The 16,909-nt window shown below is 35.4% G+C and overlaps 1 protein-coding gene across 1 annotated transcript in view; it reads right to left on the bottom strand.

Annotated features, from left to right (window-relative positions):
• Nucleotides 1–1,116: 1,116 nt before the first annotated feature.
• Nucleotides 1,117–16,909, bottom strand: part of RBM25 (RNA binding motif protein 25) — a 49,642-nt gene continuing 33,849 nt past the window's right edge. Inside the window, exons 13-19 of the mRNA XM_010855804.1 lie at nt 14,517–14,590; nt 13,050–13,200; nt 10,440–10,764; nt 9,786–10,060; nt 9,131–9,229; nt 8,023–8,070; nt 1,117–5,039 (exon numbers count right to left, since the gene is read on the bottom strand). Of these exons, the coding sequence (XP_010854106.1) occupies nt 4,947–5,039; nt 8,023–8,070; nt 9,131–9,229; nt 9,786–10,060; nt 10,440–10,764; nt 13,050–13,200; nt 14,517–14,590 (1,065 nt within the window). The 3' untranslated portion in view covers nt 1,117–4,946. The remainder of the gene's footprint in view (nt 5,040–8,022; nt 8,071–9,130; nt 9,230–9,785; nt 10,061–10,439; nt 10,765–13,049; nt 13,201–14,516; nt 14,591–16,909) is intronic.

Here is a 16,909-nt window from a genome sequence, read left to right on the forward strand (position 1 = left end):
AAATTCTGTATGACTGTCACTATTTTATTAAATCTAATTTCCTTAACAAAGAACCTGGACCCCCTTTATGAAGAAGACAACTTTGCCTCAAGAATATACTCAAAATGAAACTTTCACGTCTAGCTTTTCCACCCATGATAACAATCAAAGTTTATAATTTGACAAGGAAAAAAAGTGAACCTTCATGGTTTCTAGTAGTTTTTCCTTTTGTGACAAGAAAAAAACAGGAAAAATTGTTTAGAACTATTTTAAAATTTACAATACTTTTGCTTCAAAGATTTGCTAAAAATGCTTTCTATAAGAGAACTTTTATTAACAAACACTTTCCTCTGCCTTTAGGGGGCTATTAGCAAGACCATACCTATCCAAAATAAACTTCTGCAATCAAAATACTAATCTTTAATCTGTAATGTCCATTCAATATTGGTAGCTATTAGCTAAATATGGCTGCTGAGGACCTTTAAATATGAATATTGCAAATAAAAAACTGGATTTTAAAATTCAGTCACACCTGACTTCTGAATACTTGAAATATGGCTACTGTAATTGAAAACTATTTTAATTTTAATGAATTAAACTCGACAGTGCAGACCTACACCATGAATTATAATCCAATATCCAGGCCCTCTAGATATCCAACATAAAGCACATCGTTGCACTGTTGCAGTGGGTAGCTAAGGCTGTGGGATCTGGGGAATTTCCTGACCACCCAGTGGTTAGCATTCTACACTTTCACTGTTGAGGGTCCAGATTCAGTCCCTGGTTAGGAACCTAAAATCCCATGTGCCATGCAGCACAGCCCAAAATAAACTTTGATTTGTAAGGTCTACATATTACCACCTCTGCTGAGAAACTTCCTCCTATATCTCGCCTCCCGACCTTGAAATCAGCGCATCAAGTCTGACAGTTCATATAGTGTACACTGTGTATCTATTAGTGATCTCATTTTTTGCTCCACCACTAGACTGTCAGCTTAGAGGGATTTTGACTTATTTATGTCTATCACTCCATCTAGCTTAAAACATGAATGGCACATATTAAGTGTGCCTCAATGGCAAGTATGTCATACACAAAAAGACAAAAGGGTTACCTAATAATCCAGCTACTACTCCGCAAGAGAATCTAGAAGTCGTTTATTCAACTAATACACGATGTGGCAGAGTAGGTAGACTTGTGGAGTGTCATTTAAACAACATGGCTTGAAAAGAATTTTTATTCATTTTTATATACAGAAATTATTTTCTTCCTGGATATTTTAGATTGCCATTCCTAATTTAGTCTTCGTGAGTCAAGTAATAAAAATGAAAGGCAAAGGACCTTTAAAGATGAAAATTACGCATTCAAATGCAAATAAAGATTTCAATAATTTAATATAATCAATTCAAAAAATCTAACAGTTTATCAAAATACTATATACCAAGTTCACCTTGGTTTCTAGTATGAATGTAATAGTTCCTGGGTTTAAAAATATGTGTGGGGAAAAAAAAAAAAAACTGTGTGTACATTTCCTAGTTTTCTTCCTGAAACTTAGATTATTTCTTAGTCTATTTGGAATTCCTTCTAATACCTTTTTATAGCTAGTGGCATTCACAAATCAATTTCACCATCTTTTGCTAAGCAAAACAATTTCTCAATTTCATATTAATAGAAGGCTGAAATATGACTTGGAAAAATGTACAACCATTTTGACATAAAACCTTTCAGCAGTTTTTGGGTAGAAAGTGGAAACATTCATAGAACTTATATGAAAGAGCTGGGTAAGTAAACTTCATATATACATTGTATAGCTGCTTGCATTTATCTAAATTTAAATTTTCTTCATATTAGAGAAAAAAATGATAATAGCATTTAGTCCAATTTGACTCGAGTTCAGTATTTTCTCAATTTGTCCACCATATCTACTATTCATGCCTGATTAGTACCTGAAACTGCACTCTCCACAAAATAATCATCAGCCTCTACTATCACAGATCAGGAAGTGCTCTGATAAGATTCAGAAATGAGTAACAACATAATCTTCTCTAAGATGTTCTAAGGCTGGCTGGGAATAAAGTCTCGAATATTGGAGCTATTCTTGGGCATCCTTTTGGAAGATTACTTTTATGTTCTTAATATAAATGATACCTATCATTTATCATTTGCCTCAAAAAGTGTTTTTAAGATATACTTAAAAAGAAAATAAAAAAAGAAAAAAAAATTAAGCTGCATTTATGCAGTCTGTTAGGACAAAATACCAGTACTGACACTGAACTGCCAATCAAGTAGTCCTTATATCACTTAGCACTGGCACCATGTGGGAGCTGGTCAGAAAGGCAAAGTCTCAGGGCCACCCTAGCCCCTGCTAAGTCTGCATTTTAACAAGATCCCCCTGGTGATTCAGGCGCATGTTAAAGTTTGGGAAAACCACTTTCTTCCTGTTGACAGATGGACACATTTAAAATTATTTTATTTACAGGGTCAAATGCAGAAAAAGCATATTTGTTTCCTAGCTGCCACATCAGAATGGCTGTCAAGACTTTCATGTAATTTTATAACAACTTGAAGGGGCAATATATAGATTAACTAAGGGTTCCAATTTGAAATTAATCTATGGACAAATGGTAAAGACAACCCAGAAAGTTCAAGCGATTTAGTAAACATTTTCTTAAGTGTAATATTACTGACACTAGAATGTGCCAGCTTATTCTCATGCTTATACATGGTCGGTTCTTTACATACAAACCTGAAAAATTCTGAAGATCCTGAAGTTTAAGCTTTGTGGCAAAATCTGACTTGAACTGACATTAAACAATTAATGTAGCAGTCTTTAACTCAATGATCAGTCAGATCAGATCATTTGCTGCAGAAATGTTAATATATAAATCTGGGATCCAGACACCCATCTCACTGGAGGTATTATGCAGTATATGGTATGTGCCCTCAAGAGCTTCACATGAGGGCCCTTTTAAGGTAAATATGATTGAAAGAGCAGAAGAGACCAAAGCGGGGAAAATTAAATCTACCTGAATAAACTTCCATGCTAATGCTGGCTAAATAAAACCAACCTAATATGATGTCTCAGAAGCAATAATATGTAAGAGAAGATAGAGAGGCATAATAAACTGCTCGAACAAGGAGTTACACTGGGGGATTAATCTGAGAAAAGACTGGCAAATTAATTTGTAAATGGCAAGGAACATGTTTCTACAACTTTCCCTTCAGAAACTACAACTTAAAATATTATAACACTGAAAGGGGCTATATCTCCATAGATGTCTAGATTAATCCAAAATAAGGGAAATGGCCTCTTCTCATCTTCAGGTACTAATACTTAAAAATCCAGTCCATCAAAAATTCAGCCCATATTTTCAAGTTAAGTTTCTAGTATGCACCGCATAATTACAACATGATGCCATTTATTTAACAAGACTCTGAAAGAATGAGTCCCCAAGATCAAATATATACATTTTTAATATTTGATATATTTACATAATGGAACCATGCACATCATGGTTCAATGTTAAGAACAGTGTTTTCAAATGTCCTCTTAAGATGTAAAAAAAAAATCTTGTAATTCAAGTTCAGTTATGCTTTTTATGTTTTGTTTTTTAACACACCCCCTCAGTCTTTTTAAAAAATAAATACTCAGACATGGGAATAGCTGCACCTAATTTCTGTTAAGAACTGTTTAAAACTTGGTACATTTTTGGGTAATTTTGCTCCCTGGTGAAGTCCTGATCTATAATAAAGAAAGCCTCATGTATATCTCTAAGGACACGATCAGTACAGTTTTGAATGTTGATGAGCAGAGAAGTAAACAAGGTGTGTGCCTGCATATACACACACAAGATATAAACCCCTGACAGACACACATGAGTGGTAACTGCTTTAAACGACTTACTTTATCCTCAGAAATCAGATGTAAACTTTGTAAATTGCCATGCTAAATTGCTACAGTATTTTGTCAAATGTTTTCTAGCCTGTAAAATTGCCTAATTTTATCTTTTGATAATTTTAAGATTTTTTTTTCATTTATGGTTTCTGAATGAAGCTTTCTTTTTTAAAACAAAGGGGTACATTAAAATTAAACTAAGGATCAATGAAGTGCAAAAAAATGCATAAAATAAAGCTCTCCAGATTCTAAGGATCTGCCTCATTTCTGAACAACGAAATCGGGGGGGGGAACCACTATGATTCACACTCCCTTAAGGAGAGGCTGACACAGCCAGCTATCAACAGAAAAACCCATTTCATTCAATAGACTGTTACTTGCCACAAGAGAATACCATGCTCTGGGAGAGTAATAACCTAATTATCCCAGACATCTGGATTGGCACAATACCAGGTTTCCTTTACAATTCTATTCTTGAATTAGGAAATGTTTAAGGGAAATTTCCAAAGCAAACTAGGAAAAAATAAGACTTTTATACATACACTCACACAAACACATTCATACAGAGATACAGTAGGAATGGATTGTCTGCTAATTTCCACACTCTAAATCTCATGCCATCATGAGGGCCTGCCATTTTTGATCAAGGAGGTAAGGGTAATAGGTATGACTGGTTATTTTTTAAATTTAAAATCATTCATGTTGGTGCCTGTACAGTTCAATATTAAGTGCAATTCTGCATAAGAATTGGGGAGTCATTTTAATATTTACAAGAAACAAATCAGCAGAACAAGATTATATCAGATAGGGTGTGTACAGTAGCTGCGGCTTATAAAACATACCAGTAATTTGTACCTGGTGAGTATAAAGAGAACCATGGTAGGATTCAGATGTCTTTACAACCAAGGGAGTACACACAGCATCAACAAATTAGAGGACAAAAAAATTCACATTTTCTACATTAAAAAAAAATTACAGATCTCACAAATGTCTTTGAAGACAAAAAAAAAAAATGAAGTCCTTTGAAGGATGGGAAAGAAGAAATCTGAAATGGAACTCTTAATGTAAAAGAGTTTTACTTCACAAGACCAATTTTCTTGGCTTCTGTTTCATATATCAATAATCTCCACATCTTGACTATAAAAACTTCTGCTTCTTCATCAAGTACCTAGAAAAGGAAAAACAAAAACGTGTAAGAAAAGCAATCACCAGCATCTCCCAACAAGGCAAATGGAATAAAAAAGGCTTTTCTCTACGAACAAGCATTTACTTTATTTATACATGTCTTGAATAACTATTTCCTAAGGAAACCATATGTTTGTTATAAAGAATATAGTCATTCAGACAAATTAGTTATATAATCACCTAATACTTAGTACAGAGTATCTCACTTACCCTCTCCCCAAGAACCTCATAATCTTAACATTTACTGAGCCCTTATTACATGTAACACTGAAATATTAAATGAGAATACATCTGGGATACAGTAAACAAAATAAACACTGTCATTCCCAAGGGACACAAGACTACTGAATAAATAAAAGGTCCTTTCCCCTTGGCAAATCAAATGATCGTTTTTTTACATCTGTGTCTCCTTTGCTGCCCTACAGAGGGCTAGGGTGGGGAAGGAGATGCGGCAGGGGGGTTCAGGATGGCAGGGACACATGCGTACCTGGGGTCAGTGTTAATGTATGGCAAAAATCATCACAATATTGTAAAGTAGTTAACCTCCAATTAAAATAAATAAATTAAAAATTACTTGGGATTCAAATCCCACTTCTCCCTCCTACCAGTTACATACTCTTGGTTGGGATACTTAATTACAGTGAGTCTCCGTTCTCTTATCTGAAAACGGAGGATACAGTAGCTATGTCATACTGGTTCTACTATGCGAATTAAAAGAGACAGTATGTACCAAGTGCTTTGAAGAGTGCTTAGTAAGTACCTAGCACAAGCCAGAAATTTATTTTTCTGAAAAATTTCCCAGCATTTCTCAGTGATGACAAAAAAAGAACTTCAATCAGACATCCACGAGCTAGACTTAACCTATAATTTAAAAATACCATGCTGCAGGAATTCCCTTGAGGTCCAGGGGTTAGAGGAATCCTTGTTCCCACTGCCAAGGGTGTGGGTTCAAACTGTGGGGTCCCGCAACCAAAAAAAAAAAAACTTTGCTGCAATACTAACGTGGAATTGTACCCTGGATAATACATGCACAAAAATGCAGCCCAAGTTCATTAGCTTACGTAAAATCATGAAGGTACAGTCTGAGAAAGACTGCTAATTATTATTTGAGCTGAATATTCAATCTCACTTATTCAAGAAATATTTAGAGGGTCCATGAGCTATCACCATAACGAGCTGACAACACTAGCCCAATTGGTTTCCTCCCACTATGATCAACACTGAAATAGAAAATAATCAAAAACAACATGTTTAAATGGTAGTTTAATTATACTCCAAAAATCAAACTATTTCAACTGATCAAAATAGTGACATATGCCATCTTCACCAACAGTAACTATATCCTTGCCAAGGCAAACCAGAACACTGAGTTTTTTTCTTTTTGGCTGCACATCTTGTGGCATCTCAGTTCCCCAACCAGAGGCTGAACCTGGGGCTCTTGAGAGTGAAACTGTGGAGTCCTAACTACTAGACTGCCAGGGAATTCCCTGTTTTTTTTTTTTTTTTAATTCCTTAACTCAGGAGTAACTACAAAGCCCTCTCTTTACCCGAAAGATAACTATAAAGAAAGGCTGGAAGGCCAAGGACATTCTACCCTTAAGGATCTATTCACATTTCTCCTTTCATCTGAGGCTCAGCATTACAAAACCAAAAGCTTTTCACAATTTTCCCCCCAGGAATTTTAAATAGATACATTAGGCTAGCTAGGCTGCAGAAAATTAATGTTATCTGGCTTTAAACATCATGAAGTGCTTAAACATGTAATATCTTGACTTTAGAGCTCCTTTTGGTTAGGCAACCCCCTATGCCACTCCCTGACAACTTTAATTGTAGCTCAAAATAAAAGTTTCCCTGATCACCTATCATCTCGTACCATGCTTGACATTTCTTCCTCCCTGGCTCTTCTTCCCATTGCTACGTTCCCACTCAGCCCTTTAGACTCTATTTCACTTTATGCTAACCATCCTCAACTGAAAACCTGATGTAACCCCTGAAGACCCTGACAGTCTTGTGGCCTTCTGAGGAAGTTCCTCACTTTCAAAGCTTTAAGTCTCCACAACAGAGGGAAAGTTGCTGGATCTTCACTGGTTCTCTCCTCGTAAACAGCATCTCCAATGACGTTCATAACACCTCACAACACCACCCCTTCACTCCAACAGCAGCTGTCTAGGAAATACCTAGTCTTTCATCTACATTAAATGAGTGCTATGGCAGCTGGTTCTTGTATTTCTCTCCAATCCCAGTCCCAACATGCAGCAATTTCAATTTCTATGTGTTATAACCCAGCTTAAAGTTTGTTGATACTCTAAACAATGACATCTGTTCTGCCCCAGAAACTTCCATGGCCATACTCTGCATCTTGCCATTATCTGGACCAATTCACCACTTGTATTCTTTGAACTACTACCAACCCAACAGACACCTGTCCAAGTAACAAAAGAGTTACACAATCTTTAAGCCTCAGTTTAGATGGTAATTTCTGTGATGATTTCTCTAACTACCCTCAACACCTAACTGCTCTACCTCCTCTGCCTCCATTATTTTTTTACATACACCCATTATATTAAATATGTTGTCATATCAATATTGGTATACCTGTGTCCCTGCTAGTTCTTTAAGGGTAGTTATTCCATCTTTTTGTGCTTTTAAGCACACTGCTCTACCTAGTTAACACTTAATAAATGTTCTCTAAATGTATGAAATAGATTCAGAATTTATATTTACACACACAAACACTAAAGACAGGTGAAGGAAGAGACTGATAAAGAAAACTTTAACTCTACTGATGTCTAATGATATCTTACTGTGAATACCTTTAACCTCTCAATGCATATTCAAATTTTAATTTAGTCCTATAAAGAGTCTAGAACCAATACAGGTTCTAGAAAGTCAATCAAATTCAGAGGAGCAAATTTGATTATACTGATCTTAAATTAAAATATAAATAACAATAAATTTTCTCTTACCATGGCAACATCATCTAAAATGCTCTGAGGTGAACTATGAGCCATAACCTAATAGAAAAAAAAAATTAATGTCAATTTGAAAATAAAACATTAACAATACGATAAAAGATTTTTTAATATATCCTCAAACTAGTATGAAAATTTCTTTTGACTGAAGAATTTTTATATAAATTTCTAAATTTCCAGAATCTCTCTCTTTTCAATGAAAGTTTGACACTAAAACGTAAGATCTTAATCACTACATATCTGTCTTCTAATTCAAACCCAGACTTACAAATGTTTATGCTACAATATCACAAGTGGAAAAGATAATTTGCTATTCCTGATGTTAAAGGAGCAATAATGAGAGAAAAATAGCATTTCCTTAAAATGCAATTAGCTCTTCCTTTGTAGAAATACAGTGCTTCTCCTGTAACTATCTTATTAAAGGTAAGACTGGGCCTTCAGAGGACAATGAAAGGATGAGGTATCTCCTGGTGGTCAAGAGCATGACTTTTACAGGCTTGGCTCTACTGCTTATTATGTAACCATGGTCAAGACACAATCTGTCCCCAAGTCTCAATTTCTTCATGTACTGAATGGGGACACTGTTAGAAACTTACACTTCCTAAGGTTCTTGGGAGGTTTAAAGAAGATAAAGTTTTGGAAAATGCTTAACACAGGACTTGCCAGGAAAGAAGCCATGCACACAGTAATCAGTCAGTTAACACCATTGTTATGCTATGAAGGACACTGTTTTGCTTCTTCCCAAAGAATGGATGACTAACAAAAAACTGACGTAAGTGACTGGCTGTCTCCACTAAACCTCAACTGTACTTCAGCAACATCCTAACCATTAAGACAAGAAGTTGGTGACAAGGCATTCTTGGGGTAAGGAGAGAGCAAAATTGGTAGTAGCCAGCAACTGTGTCTCCTTTGACCCTCTGAAATCAAAGTACTTGGTGTGGGGTCTCGAATTGTATAGAGGGGTACACTTAAGTGGCTATGAATCTTGTAATTAAAACTAAATTATCAATGACTTGTCCCAACAAAAAATTCAATTTACAAAGTCTCTAACATTTTAAAGTATATAACAAATATTTGGAGGTGGAAAGAGTAAAAGACTAACCTTAGAACAAACAAAATCAACTAACGTAGCTTCTTCTTCACCTATGTATTCTATGATTTTTTTATTAATCCATGGTCTAATTCGTCGTTCCATCAATATCTGTCAAATAAAGCATGGACACTAAGTTGAAGAGCTTTTTATTACACTCACTTAAAAAGCCTATATAATCTCTTAATTTTTTCTTAAAGCTAAAATATAGAGGAGTAAGATCATTCACAAGTTGAAGTAAAACAAGTATGTATAAGGATACAATTATTTGCTTCTCATTTATGAAGACTTCAAGTACCACTAAGACTTTCACAATCATGTGTTATCATTGACTGAGTCTCAAGACTCTGAGCTTCCCTGGTGGCTCAGACGGTAAAGAATCCGCCTGAAATGCAGGAGACCTGGGTTCAATCCCTGGGTTGGAAAGATCCCCTGGAGAAGGGCATGGCAAAACACTCCAGTATTCTTGCCTGGAGAATCCCCATGGACAGTGGAGCCTGGCGGGCTACAGTCCATAGGGTCACAAAGGGTCGACCAAGACTGAGTGACTAAGCACAGCACATGTCAAGGTTCTAGCCACATTATCACCCTACTTAAACTGAGTTTATGTGCTATATTCAGAACCAAAAACTTGCCATAAAATGATGAAATACAATTTGCTACTCACGGAATCCACAATAGACCAATCCAGGGGATAAGCAAACAGTTCAGGTTTGGCTGTAGGGATTTTTTCAATGAGACTTTTAATATGTTTGCGCTTTTCTTCAGTGTTTACAGTGCCTTTGGCAGCATTCTTATCATCTTCACCATAATCCAAGGGAACCAGTTTCCTTTTCCGGGGTACATCATCACTGTCTTCATCCTCAAATTTGTTAAAGACACTATCTACTGGGAGCTTCTTTCTTTTCACAGAATTAGGTTGACCAGGACTATTGGAAGCACCTATAGTAAAAACACTGTATTAGCACAGCAACTTAATCTTCAAATGTTACACTATACAACCCACCATCCCTCAAACGCAGTGTAAATGTACTTCCACAAATCTCAGAGAAAGATCCCAACTGTAAAAAATAACTCACTACTCACAAGTGCTAGAAAATTTAACTTTTCACTTCTTCTCAGAACTCGAGGCAGCTGCAGATATAGGAGCACTAGTAGAACTATGAAAACAATTGTGAGCTAGAAAGGCATTTTTAAATAATCTTTTTCTATCTACCTATCAAGCAGCGCATATTATTTTTTCCTTAAGGCAAAACTGAGGTAGTTGTAAGGGGGTGGGGAAATGAAGGAAAAAAGGAAGGAAAAAAAAATGCTAACATACCCAGTTTAAGACTTAGTCCTATTTTTGGCCTATGCTCTTCGGGTTGTTGTTGATCTGGTGAATTTTCATGAGGAATAATAATACCACAGGGAGACTCATCCCCAGGAGTGTTGGGAGTTGCATTGCCACTGGCAGAGGAGACAGATGGGGCAGAACTGATGGGCCTCAGAGTTGGTTTGAGACAAGGTTTTTGCTCTGGCTCCTCTTCCTCTTCCATGGGTTCCTCACGTTTTTCTTCTTTTTCTTGCTTTTCTTCTTCCTCTTCCTCGGATTCCGGTTCTTGCTTTATCTGTGGTTGTCTGCGCCTCTCAGCTTCTTGTTCCATCTAAAAACCCAGAAAATAACCTGGTTAACTGAAACAAACCCAACTATCTTCAGTTCAACCAACTCTATGTTTTACTTACATTTCACAAAACCTCTATTTTTCTTTTTCACTAGGAATAAAACATTGCCTCTTCTATAATCAGAATCTGTAAACCCCATAGCATATATTAGGTACTCTGCAAAATTTTTTTTTAGTATTTCACATATATTAGCATTCTTCAGTGGCTTATATCCACTTTTCAGAGAAAACAGAGGTTAACTGCTAATAGTCAGCTAATTCAAAGTGAAAAAGTCTTTTTATATTTTTATTAAAGAAATTATAATCACAAATTTTAGACTAGTACACACAATACATTAAGAGGCAACTCAAATCCTCAGCCTGGTCATATATAATCATTTTTTATTTCTTGATAATGGCTGAAGGTACAGTCACAAATAGGAAAAGGAAGAAGTGGCACAAAGGGAGAATTCTGAAGTCAAAGTCCTATACCAAAATGAACACTCCCCCTGAAGCTACAAAACATAGTAAAATATAACCATGATGAGAGTATTATAAAAACTTGGATGAATAGACTAGTGAGTTTTCTGAGTATAAAAACAAACAAAAACAGAAAAAACAAAAGTAAAAATATGTATCGTGAACTACAAAAAAATTTCAAGTCTGTGCGTATCACCATCTATCTATCAACGCACAAAGGAAGCACAATGATCACTCAACAATCTGCATGGCATTCAAATCCACTGGTACTTAGAGAATTAAAACATAATAACGTTCCTCAACCTAACTGTTACAATGGTAAGGATTTAAAATACTAAAAATACTGTCATGATGATGAAGGTACGGAAAAAAAGACACATGGGCAGGGCTTCCCTGATGGTCCAGTGGTTAAGAATCTGCCTGCTAATGCAGGAGACATGAGTTCAGTACCTGGTTCAGGAACTAAGAACCCACATGCCAAGGGGCAACTAAGCCCATGTGACCTAGAGCCCACGAGCCACAATGAGAAGTCACCAAAACAAGAAACCTGCACACCCCAACTGAAGAATAGTCACCACTCACCCCAACAAGAGAAAGCCCAGCACAGCCATAGATAGATAAAAGATACATGGGCTAAAACTAGAGAAATTCTGTGTAGAAGATTACACCTGATGCAAAAGCACATTAGAAAACAAAACAGACTTACACATATAGACAACAAGCTGGTGGCCGCCAGAGGGGATCAAGGCAAAATAGGTGAAGGGGAGTAAGAGGTGCAAACTTTTAGTTATTAAAAAAACTTATGGGGAACGTAACATACACCATAAGGCATACAGTCAAATTGTTATAAAAACAATATTGGTTTGGTGACAGATGGTTACTTGGTTACTAGACGTATCAATTCATAATGTATAATAAATGTCAAATTGCTAAACACCTGAAACTAATATAATACTGTGTATGAACCATACTTCAATTTTAAAAAAAAAAGTACATTAGAAAACACTACATAATTAGAAAACAGCTTTATATTCCCATTTACAAAGCTTATGTGTGTGTGGGAGGGGAGGGGGGTTGTGTATGTATACATGTGTAAAAACATTTTTAAAATAACCAAACACTTAAGATGATTATAACTGGCTGATAAGAAATCACTTTTTCATTACTGGCTTCTATGTAGTCTAAAGTTTCTATTTACTCATGTAAGTACTTAACAGAAAAAATATTATTTCATTGTGAAAAATAAAACAGACATGTAAGAAGACAAGGTTTCTGTTAATAGCATATAACAGATTTTTTTTAAAGTTGACATGAAGAATTTATAGTATTAGATTCATGATACACTAAGAGTAAAAACTTTTCTAATATGACATACTATTCTTAAAAGCAAGAATCGGTATGCCATGTCCTACGACAGTTTTCCTTTTTTCCTTTTAAATGACAGGCTGTTCACGAAAACATCTTTATTTTGGAATCAAAGTACTTAGGGTGGCAACAAGAGAACTACAAAAATTACTGTCACATGACATATAGCGAAGGACAGGTTTGTAAATAAAGTTACATTAAAAGACATTCACTTAACAATACTTCACAGAAATAAAGGAATAAGACATACAGAAGATGTTGAAAATAATGCTGTAAATCAACTAATACTGATGACTTGCATAATAAAGAAAAAGTACTAATATCTTCCCCCAAAATAGCAAGATGCATGGAAAATAAACATTTCCCTTATAAAGTAAACTCCATCATAGTTGGCTGGCTTAAAATGATGTGACAGTCTTAACACTGTTTCGGATGTATCTTACCCGCTGGAGCTCTGCGTCTGGATCTGGGTGCCCTTCTGCCAGAAGACGCTGCCTGATTTCCTCCAGCTCTTCCTTCTCTCTCTTCCTATCCCGTTCATCTGCTTCCATTTCCTTTTCCCTATCACGCAATCTTTTCTGAAGAGCACTTCCTCTGCAAAAGCGTATCACAAGAGGCCTTACTTAATATCAAGGTCAGCAACTACACACAGTATCTCCAAAAGCAATTTCTTTCCATACTAAAAGCTGCATTCTAAGAGACTGGAGACTGTCTTAATGCTCTCTATCTGTAAAACACCCAAGACAGCATGCTCTCTACAGGTTAATGCTTAATAAGTAAGCACTGTCTTGTCACATATCACCATGCCTCAGAATGAAGTCATTCTAAATGAGTATCTAAAACAGGTTAAAAAAAAAAAAAAAGTAGCTTTCTGAGGGAAGAATGCGCTCATTTTATGCCTACTCCGCAGGGAAACTCTGTAACACATAATTTGTCTTCTTGGATGCCAAATTGTGAAACATTAATACAAGGAGTAGTAATATCCCTAATAATAATTTTGTGTGTTCAATTTACACAATCTTAGCCAAAAGGCTGAGAAGCGATGCGTGTTCAATTTAAATCAGTTCCTCTCCTCGTGGGGAAAAAAAAAATCACAGAAGGAAGCAGGGTATAACTGAGAGAAAGCAGAGGTTCTATCTAGCACTTTATTACATCTCAGAAATAACGTACTATTTTATGATTCAGTAATTTTATTTTGCATTTTCTACAAAGTCAAACCCTTGGCATTCTTTCAATATAAGGTGTTACTCCAATGTTTTGATGATTTTGGCTACAGTGTATTAAATTATACATATTAAATGCATTCACTACATACCTAGATTCTTTCAGGAAAATGAGAAGAAAAAAATCAAAACAATGCCCATAACCTTAGGCAAACAGTAGTTTGGAGTGAAGGGAACAGAACAAAGCAAACAATTTCACCATGTGCCTAAGTGTTAGAAGAATGAGAGAAGTCGAGAAAAGCCATGGGAAGAGAAGAGAAAAGACAGGCTTCACAAATCTCACATCATAATAGTAAAGTAACTGAGTGGGGAAGAGGGGGGACTCAGATTACTACGTAGCACTCTAGAAATCCTTGAAGACAAAAAATTTCTAGACCACCTTAGATAATCATGAAGGAATGTTAAAATTTGCTATAAAAACTGAAGTTCTTTAAAATGCATGAAGAAAAGTTCATCTGTTATAATACTACTATGAACTTCCTTCCAAAGAAGAGCCATAGAATTGTCAATTCTTTTGCAACAGGCCCCAACCCCTGGAAAACAGCATTATCGACTACGGGGGTAATTACAAGACGAATTCAAAGATTATTCTTTCTCACTCCACTGAGTGAACTTGTACTCTCTGGTGCAAAAAATACAGCTAATAATAAACTGATAGTGTGAGTTCATAAAGCAAGGTTTCTTCACCTGTAATATTTGGGATCATCTCTATCATCATCATAGTCTTCTAAGAATTCTTTCAGTCGTTTAGCTTCTTTTGCCTTTGAAGAAATGAAGGACAAAGTGTGGAAAATTAACATAAAAGCAGTTTAAATTACATTTCCCCCTTTCCTGGGAACAAATTTTTCTTATCCATACCACTTGAACTTTTTTTAATTCTCATAAACTTCATATATTAAATGTAAATAACATTAGATTTTTAAAATATTTTATTCTTGAAAGCAAATCAGGGCTTCCCTCATGGTCCAGTGATTAAGAACCTGCCTTGCAATACATGGACACAGGTTTAATTCCTGGTCCAGGAAGATCCCACATACCATGGAGCAACTAAGTCCATGCGCAACAATAAAGACCCAGCACAGCCAAAAATAATTAAAAATAAGTAAAATTTTTTTAAAAAAGCAAATCAGATTTAGAACTTATCTATGAAATGGAAACCACAGAGTATGCTACAATAAATTTTCTCTATATATTATAATCTTCATAGTAATTTTTTTCTAATGAAACCTGAGCACACCAAGAAACAAAACTACAAGTTATCTTATTGAATCTGTTAACTGGACAAAAATATTTCACACTTTCATTTACAGGTAGATGATGGTACAAGCAGTAGTTTTTATGACATGAAGGATTAAAATTTTAAATCATGTTTATATATCAATCTAAAGGCAATGCCAGACTGAGTACACAAAACATGAAAGTACAGAAACTCCTTGCTCTTATTTTTGGAATTTTAAACACAACTACTATTATATTTCACAGAAATATTATCTAATCATTATTTATAAAGTATTTCAAAATTAGTATTTATAATCTACATCTCTACTATATTAACAACTTTTATGTGTGCATGCTAAGTCGCTTCAGTCATGTCTGACTCTTTGCGACCCTATGGACTGTAGCCTGCCAACTCCTCTGTCTATGGGGATTCTCCAGGCAAGTGGGTTGCCAAGCCTTCCTCCAGGGAATCTTCCCCACCCAGGATGGAACCCTCGTCTCTTACATCTCCTGCATTGGCAGGTGGGTTCTTTACCACTAGTGCCACCTGGGAAGCCCCAAAACTATTATATCTATATGAAAAGCAGATGTAGATTCCTGTCTACAATAAAACATTAATAATTTCATCCAGTTCAAATGTTATTGATACATCGCTGTAAAGACTACCCCCTCAACACACACACACACACAAAACTTCCCCAATCTAACCATCTATTCATGACCAACTCCTTCCCACAGACAAAATTAACCACTCTCTGTACTCCACTCCCAAAATATTGTGAACACACTTTTATCATACCTCAAAACAGTCACGCACACAGTACAGTAACCACTTCACCTCTCTGACAATACTATCCAATTGTTTAAAGAGTACAAAGATTAGTTATTCCTATACACCCAGGACCTAACACAAAATCTGCCAAATGAATCCAAGTAGATTGCCAGGTAGTGATGACCATATTTACAAATATCTAAATAAAACACAGGAAGATCCATAGGTATATACTATTAACTTAAGTCACCTCTCATGAGGAATACAAACTTTCACTTTTTATACTACATACTTCTGTTCCTTGAACATTTTTCAATTGACAAGTAACTATTTTCTAACTGGAGTTTTTTTTAAGCTTCCCAACGAAAAATTACTAATAGGAAACCTTTCTCTAGAAAGACAGGTTTTAGAGTTGCTTATAGGAAATGGAATCACTTCTTAAAGTATTTTGTCTTTTACTATATTATTCTCTATTTCTAACCTAAGAGTTAAGAACAAATTATAGAATGGGAGCTACAATCCAGGGCAATCAAAATTACTTTAAATAAACTCTAGGACTTTAAAAAGATCTGCCATCCAGAAAACCCATACTACCTAATTGCTGTATGTACCCTTTTGGTTACTTACAAAAATTCCATCTATGTCTCATGTTCAAAAGCTATTTGAAGAAGGTTCCTAACTTTAATGATGTTTTTGGGAGAATAGACTCCAAACTGGAGATAAAGAAACTTTCATGAATCTCTGGCAAAGACAGAACATATGGAACATACTATAGAAGCAAATACTATGATAAAATATATTATCTTTTCATCATTTTACTTCATTAACCTATGCCAATTGCTTCATTATTAGTTTATCAAATAGTGTAAAAGCAAAAAATAAGATTATTATTATAATGTAGTTAAAAGGAAGGATAATATAGTAACATAAGGAAAAACAGTAACTCATAAATGCTATATACTGAAGTCAGTAATTTTGATTTCTAAAAACAGATCTCATAAGACTGTTTCCTTCACCCAAATATACTACGCCGATACAGAGTATCAAAGCCTCTAAAACCCTCTTCAAATTAAAAAATGCTGCAGATTCT

The sequence above is a fragment of the Bison bison genome, unplaced genomic scaffold, assembly GCF_000754665.1.
Source record: "Bison bison bison isolate TAMUID 2011002044 unplaced genomic scaffold, Bison_UMD1.0 scf7180017864368, whole genome shotgun sequence".
NCBI classification, from domain to species: Eukaryota; Metazoa; Chordata; class Mammalia; order Artiodactyla; family Bovidae; genus Bison; species Bison bison.